This window comes from Mus caroli, unplaced genomic scaffold, assembly GCF_978045245.1.
Source record: "Mus caroli unplaced genomic scaffold, Mus_caroli_1 scaffold_2, whole genome shotgun sequence".
Lineage (NCBI taxonomy): Eukaryota > Metazoa > Chordata > Mammalia > Rodentia > Muridae > Mus > Mus caroli.
This window is the reverse complement of record NW_028227257.1, coordinates 90,628,720-90,637,044: the sequence shown is the minus strand read 5'-3', so window position 1 is coordinate 90,637,044 and position 8,325 is coordinate 90,628,720. Positions and strand designations below refer to the sequence as shown.

Genomic DNA, 8,325 nt, shown 5'->3' with positions numbered 1-8,325 from the left:
TGTCTGTGTGTGTATGTGTATGTTATACATTCTGCAGCTTTCATCTTTCATTTCTAAACTCTTAGCCACAGTCACCTTTCCATGTCCATACTTCTATGAGCAATACTTCTTTCTTCAAGGGAATTCAAGAGTTTTCTGTTTGGTGTTTGTTTGTTTGGTTGGTTGGTTGGTTTGGTTTGGTTTGGTTTGGTTTGGTTTTTTGGTTTTAATCATGAGTCCTAACACTCCTCCATCATCTATGCATGACCCAATCTTAGAGCTGCTTCTGCCGCTTTAGCTATTTATTGCAGCAAACGTTTTTCTCCAATTCTGAACATGATTCATTTTATATTATATTTCACTTTAAATACAAATTTTAAAATGCATCATGTTTCTGTTGGTGTAAAACTCAGAAACAGCTAAATTAAGATTGCATAGACAGATTAGATGTTAGTAAGTTGTTAAAAAATGTATAAAGGTCCTAGAATAATATTTCCAATTAAATAATATAGAATTAGATGGGAGATAGATGACTCAGCAGTTGAGAGCATTCACTATTCTTCCCAAGGATTCAAGTTATCTCACTTCAAACACAGGCATGCAATGAATAATGTTCTAAGAATATGACGTTATAATTAGGAAAAGGAATTTAGGGAATTCTTGGGAATTCTATTCTGGTAATTTTGTGGTGTTTAGAAATATTTGCTTTATAGCATTTCATTAAAATTTTCATTTGTTTTCTGATATTATTAAACTTTATAACTACATTGTACTATAGACAAATGGAGACAGAACACACTAAAATATCAATACCTTTAGATGGACAAATAACTGTTTTTCTTTTTCCTGTATTTCTTAGAAGTTTTTCATTACTCAATGTCATTATTATATTGCCATATTTGCTCACCCTCAGTAATATGTGATTAGCATTTAGCATGCAGCATGTTATTTTGAGGAGCTAGTTATGAATTCTATTTGAAGATCCTGGAGGTTTTTGATCAGGAACCAGGATTATGCATTCTCATTGTTCATTGTACATGTATTAAATCACTGAAACTAGGTTATATAGTAAATTTATTTCTGAAACATGGTAGAATTTTGATACATAAATTGATTGATTTATTTTGGTTTGTGAATAAAAGGAATTTTGTGACTCAAGTATGTTTTTTCTTTTAAGTAGCTGTCATCAAATCCAAATAATGTATTTAAAATGCTAAGCATTTAAATTTAGCTGAATGTGCAACAATTAATTTTTATGTGTCATTTTATGTTCACTGGGAAATATAGGGAAAAAAGAGCAACCCTTTTTAGTACCTAAATCATCATTCTTTGGCAAGAGTTTCTATTAAAAAGAAAACGAAATCAAAAGAAACACAAACTGGGATTTTTTTTTTAAGTTCTGCATGCTAGAAATTCAAAATCAAGTAGAGATGGTGATAGACCCTTCAGCAAACCATTTCAAAACCATCTTCTCCAGTTCTCTCCTTGTATCCACCAACAACTTTGCATTCATTTAGTACTTTCCCTGTACCAAAATTTCTTACTTACTTGTGCCAAGTCTCATGTAGCCTAGGTTGATCTCAAACTTGCTGTGTCTGAGAATGGACTTGAACTCCAGATCCTCCTACATCCTCAAGTTCTAGAAGTATAACAGTGTACCACCATGCTTATCCAAATTTCCCTTTATAATAAAGACATCAAATCATAAACAATTTTTACATTCCATAAAAATTAAGCTTGATCATCTGTGACTCTATCACAAAATGAAGTCACATTCTGAACTTCTATATGTTGCCAGGTCAGCATTTTAGGTGGAAAAATATTTGTCTCAACTGGACCAAGCAAGTCAATCAAAGAAGCTCTGCTTAGGAGCTAATCACCAGGAAAAAAATAAAGAGTTTTTGATTATTGTGAAAAGACAGGAACCTAGCATTACTGTCTTCTGAGAGGCTTCATCCAGTAGCTGATAAAAACAGATGCATAGACCCACAGTCAAACATCAGGAAGAGCTCTGGAAGTCTTGTGGAACAGTGGGGGATAGAAATAAGCAAGCAAAAGGGGACAAGAAGACTTTAATACCATAAGAAGACTTACAGAGTTAACTAACCGAGCCCCTGGAGTTCACAGAGATGGGACCACTAACCAAAGAGCATGCATGGGCTGGACCCAGGCACCCTCCACATTTGTAGCAGATTCTCAGCTTGGTTTTCATGTGGGTCCCTTAACAACTGAAGCATGCATTTGTCTCTGACTGTTGCTTACCAGTGGGTCCCCTTCCCCTAGCTGGACTGCCTGGATGGACCTCAACAGAAGAGGATGTGCTTAGTCCTGCTGAAACTAGATGTCCCAGGGTAGTGTGCTACACAATGGGAAGTAATGGTGAGATGGATTTGTAAGGGTGGAAGGAGAGGAGGGAGAGGGGACTGTGATTAGGATTAAAGTGAATAAATGAATGAATGAATAAATAAATAAATAAATAAATAAATAAATAAATAAATAAAAGAAAAAAGACCTCAAAGTATAAATGTATGGAATGGATAATAACAAAACTGTGATGTTTTATGTGATACAATGTGTGACCCAAACCAACACAATCTCAGATTTCTAACAAGGTCACTGAGAAGTCCATTTAGCATCTTGGGTATCCCTCCTTGTCCCAACCTAAATAAATGTGTAAAGTACTCCAAAGTAGTATATGTCACTGTTCTCTCCTGATGTCTATATTTCTAATTATATATCCATTGAGTATTTGCAAAAGAAAATTTGAAATTGCTAAGATGAATCCATTCCCTCCAGGTTTTCTCTACTGAAATAATACTGTTCCCTTTGGTATATGTCAATGAAAATTCTATAACTATCCACCACACCTTTATAATTTTATATTATTATTCATCAGTTTAAGAAATCCCATTGACTCTCTTTGTTCATGTAGAAAAGAATAAATGAACAAGGAGAGTCAGTCAGTCAATCGGTCTCTGACTGATTTCAGAGACTGGAAACATGTCACACAATCTAAAATGGTGGTAAGGACTGTACAATCTGCAATGCATAACAAATATCTATAAGTACCCTTAACTACATGATGATGATCAAGATAGACTTCCATACATTACGAAGAGTCAGCGTCTTACATAGGCTCAAGGTTTATACTAGGGGCTCATATCTAAGGGCAGGAGCTTTCGTATTGACTGAGGAATCACTTTCAGCATGAGTTATCTCCTTTTCATGTCGGAACTACAACTTTACAGACATAAAATAAGTCCTAACAATTTCCTTTGGTTTTATCAAACTATATTCATTACATGTCACATGTAATCTGCCAGTAATTGTAAGGTGCAGAAGTTTTCTTGACATATTAATTGTAATGAACTTGATTTATATAATTGTATAATTAAGTGTATTCAGTTATAAAGTCTGATTTGTGCTACTAATGGCTAAAGTCTTACCTTTTGAGAGTTTCTTTGCAGTTTGAAGGACTTTTTATTTCATACTAGAAATCTTCTTACATCCAGTATGCACATAGAAATCAAAAAAAGCTAAATTAGTTCTTGAAGATATTTCTGAAACAATATAGCTTGTTTTCTGGACTTCTAAATATTTCAAAAACTCATTATTTTCATTGTAGAACTACTTCAAAGAAGTTACATAATGTAAATGATTAATATTTTTATATTAGAATAACAACATACATTCAAATAAACCTTGTACCCACACAATAAAACAGCAGCTAATCTTCATAATAAGGAATATTTTTCTCTCTGAACTTATTTCCAGTAACTTCAATAAAGAATTTCCCTCCAGAGGTTTAACCTACCTCCTCTTCTATGTTGATATAAACAAATACATACACTTGAAACTTGGAGAAATCATTCTTGTGACTTCTTTAAAGCATGAGTTAGGTCAAAGAAATCATTCCTTAGCAATTGTGTCAGTTACCAAGAGGGCTGCACATTCTGTCTGGCAGGAGCAAAGATCACTGGGTGGTTTTATATCTGACAACTGCACTCATTGACTATAGCATCTGGAGTAAGTCCAAGACTCTTAATTAAATTCTCTGTGATTTCAAGTATTATGACAGAAAGCAGTTTGATAAACTGTGATTAAGGTCATCATAAAAAGTCAAGCTGCAATTCATAAGTGAGACGGGAATCATCTTTTTAGGCAGCTCCAACACTGTATAAGACTTAGTATATACCTCAGTAGAGCACTAGACAAGTCAGTACAATGCCTTGGATTAAATTTCCAGCATTGAAGGAATAAAGAAAGGAAGAAAACCTGTAGGAAGTGATGAAGTAGAGGAGAGGAAGAAGAGGACAGAAATGGAGGAGGAAATGTAAGAGGAGGGAAGAAGAGAAGAAATAGAAATATTTCAGACCTCTGGGAGTATTTGTTGTTTTTATACTTTAATTGGTTTACAAACTAGCAAGTTTCCTGATGACATTTCCATATAAATTGTGGTCGCTGTTGGCTTTCCTCAGACTCTTTTTCTCTTCATCTCCCTGCTCCGCGCTCCTGAGCCCTGCTTAAACCACTTTGCCCTACTTTGACTTTCATATCACATGAACTCCCTTACTCTCCCTAATCACTCCTCTGTTGAAAACTGTTTCCCCTCCCTGTCCTGACCCCTTTCTAGTTTCCTGGAATCTGCTCACGCTCACTCCCATGCACACACATATGTGAAAATCAGAAGCTAAGCCATGCATATGAGAGAAAACACCTGACACTTGTTTTTCAGAGTCTAAATCACATCATTTTGTTTTCCAGTTCAGTCCATCTTCCTGAAAGATGCATAATTTCATTTTTCGTTGTGTTTAAATAAAATTTCATTGTATGTACCATGTCTTTATTATCCATTCAACCACTGATGAACATCTGCTTTTCTTCCATTTTCTTGCTAGCTTATTAAAGGAAGAACTTTAAAGGATATAAACAGATAACAGATATAATCAGTCAAGGACAGTTCTCAAAGTTATAACCCCTTTAAGGAGTCGAATGTCACAAGGGTCACCTAAGAACATCAGAATTATCAAATATTTACATGATGATTCATAACAGTAGCAAAATTACAGTTAAGAATATTTATACTTAGGGGTCACCACAACATGAGGAGCTATATTAAAGGATCACAGTATTAAGAAAGTTGAGAACCACTGGCTCAGGAGAAAGTAAATTGGTGTGGCACAGAAGACAGCCACTGTAGTGAAATGACTCTGTATGATACTATCTATAGTAGTAGATATGTCTCATGATACATTTTTCCAAGGCCACAAAAGTATACCACCACAAATTAGTACCAATGTAAACTATGAATCTTGAATGAAAATAATATTGTTATGAACTAATCATTTGTTTTAAAGCCTAACCATTGTGATATGGGATACTGACATTGAGTACTATGGTTTAAATGTCCCCCAAATTTCATGTATTAGAAACTGTGACACTCTTGAGAGGTGAGAGTGTTACAAGTCAATGAATGAGTAAATGTTTTGAAACCTATAATTGCATTGTGAATGGGTTCCTAATAAAAGCAAGAAAGAATATGTAACACAAGTCATTATGATATCACTATATAATGTGGGTGAACCCCTTACATCATGCCAGATACACAGAGTATACAAATCATTCATGTCGTTATTGTTTGGGGTTTTATTGTTTTGTTTTTGCCTTTTTAAAAAATGTAAGTGACTCGGGAGGTGATTGTCTATGTTTGGGTTTTATTTGTATTTATAGAGGTAAGTGGTCCTCAAATCAGAAAAGCAACACCCATTCAGAGCACACATTCATGATCTCGGCACTAACAGCATATTCTCCAGTAAGCCGACTCTGCCATATGTCCTTCAGCAAGTTATCCCTGGAAGTTCACTCCACTTTGTGATTCTAACCCTCCTAGTAGTTTCATAGGCAAATGAGTTGTACATGATAAGCCACTCTTGTGTAAAATGCTACAGATGATCCTGTGTTATTGAATAAGAACCCTGACTGGTAAACAAAATTTATCTTAATGAATCCATTTTAATTTATTAGCAGGAATCAAAAGTGAACAATGTTGTAATACATAAAAATATCTCTTTAAAATTAATTTATTCTTGAGTGTCAAATGGACATGAAGGTCATTGATTTAGTAAATATTTGTACTATACCAAGTCTAGGTGTTAGAAAAATGATGGGGTATGAAACAGACAGTGCCTCCACTTTCACAGAATTTGTAAACTAAATAAGATGCTCAGATGGTTAAATGTTATTGAGAAAATATTAGTTGGGTGTAGTGATTTAAATAATGAAGAATGTCTTTACATGAGCATTGAAGGAACACAAAAAAAGTAGGAACCTAATTTCAGAATAAATAGAGTTCAGAATACAGCCTTGTATTCCACATTTCATAAAGAATTAAGAGTTGCATTTGCCATCTATTTTGCTATGAAAAGTGTAGCCCAATAAATTATTTAATAATACAATATTTTAATCAACAGGTATATTATTTCTCAAAGTATATACATAGACATAGACCATTTGCTTCAATACATCCAGAAAAATATACCATACTGGAAAATAATATGTCTGTCAACAATAGCCTTTCTTTAAACTACTAGAGCTATGTCCTTGGAATATATACTTTAATAAGAACCTTAATCAGTTTTGATAGTACACTGAAGCTGTCAAGCAAATGAACAATTAAGAAATCTAAGGGGGATATTTTTATAATCATATATAAAGCATATATTTTTTTAGAGCGCTTGACCTACCATCAACACACTTTAGCATATGCTATTCACTATGCTCAGAATATTAAGAGTGATGTTTTTTCCCTCTAAATGATTTGAAAGATAGTTAATTTATGTTATGTGATTCATTCTTTCTCAATTTAAATCAACTTTGATACAGAGTTTCTTCATAGCATTTTTAACCTCAGTATTTCTGAGGGTGTAGATTAAGGGGTTTAACATAGGAGTAATCATGGTATAAAATACAGCCACCGCTTTATCAATAGAGAAGGTAATTACTGGGCGCAGATACACAAATATGCAGGGCACAAAGAATAAGATGACCACAGTAATATGAGAGACACAGGTGGAGAGGGCTTTGCGCCTTCCCTCCTTGCTGTGAGATTTTAGAGCATCGAGGATGACTATATAAGAGATCATCAGAAGTAGAAAGTTTAACAGGCAGATAAAGCCACTGTTGGCAGCAACAAAGAGACCCAAGTAATGTGTGTCCATACAAACAAGTTTCAGCAAAGGGGTCAGGTCACACATAAAGTGGTCTATGACATTGGGACCACAGAAAGGCAGCCAGACTGTGAAGAGGATCTGAATGGTCGCATGAATAAAACCCCCAGCCCAGGCCACCACCACCAAGAGGCCACACACAAATCTGTTCATAATGATCGTGTATCGCAGCGGTTTACAGATGGCCACATAGCGGTCGTAGGCCATCACTGTGAGAAGAATAATCTCAGCAGCCCCGAAAAAATGCTCTGCAAAGACTTGAGTCATGCAGCCACTGAAAGAAATGGTTTTCCGTACAGAGAGAGAGTCAGCCAGCATCTTAGGAGTCATGGACGAGGAGCAGCAGCCATCTATCAGCGATAGGAAAGAGAGGAAGAAATACATCGGGGATCCCAGGGCCTTGCTGCTGCTGATAGTGACCATGATAAGCAGGTTGCCAGCCAAGGTGAGCAGATAGACAATGAAAAATACGACAAATGAAAATATCTGAAGCTCCATGTTCTGAGTCAAGCCCACAAGGATGAATTCGGTGATATTATTCATCTTCTCTATCGATTTAGCTCACCTGACAGAGGAATGTCCCGGAAATAAATGACATGCTCACATATTTAAACTCTGGCTGCCTCCGTTCTTTTGCCTTTACCAAAAAACAAAAGCATGCTCAGGTCAGAGGCCCCATACTCAGGCACATTTGGAAACCACTAACTGGACTTAGTGGTTAATTAAAAAAATAATAATAATAAGTTCATGAAGTCTGGAGTGGAACCTGTTGAGAAGGAGAGACTGGGGGTAAGGAGATGCACATAGTCAGATTTCATTGTCTACATATATAAAAGTCTCAAGAAAAAAATTTAAACTGCATTGCCATAACAACTATTTCATATTTTACAGTACACATGTAACAATGAAAATATGCTTACTTATAATTTCCACATATGTTTTTGAATTTTTGAGTCTATAAAAAGTGTTATTTTTAAAGTCAAAAGAGCATACTATCATTCAGGAAAATTGAAGAACCAATCCGTGGTGTGGCCATATATCAGCACATAAAAGCTACATGAAAATCCATGCATTTTACCTGAAAATGTGTGAATACATGAGAGAAAAATCCATTTTTTTC

The 8,325-nt window shown here is 35.1% G+C and overlaps 1 protein-coding gene across 1 annotated transcript; it reads right to left on the bottom strand.

The window, feature by feature from the left end:
* Nucleotides 1–6,836: 6,836 nt before the first annotated feature.
* Nucleotides 6,837–7,751, bottom strand: LOC110289350 (olfactory receptor 4C12-like). Its single transcript, XM_021155516.2, has one exon. It carries the CDS (start codon nt 7,746–7,748, stop codon nt 6,837–6,839), a length of 912 nt encoding a protein of 303 aa, XP_021011175.2. The 5' UTR covers nt 7,749–7,751.
* Nucleotides 7,752–8,325: the final 574 nt, after the last annotated feature.

Excerpts from the sequence above, each read along its gene's own strand:
- LOC110289350 (XM_021155516.2), bottom strand. The coding sequence starts at position 7,748 with ATGAATAATATCACCGAATTCATCCTTGTGGGCTTGACTCAGAACATG.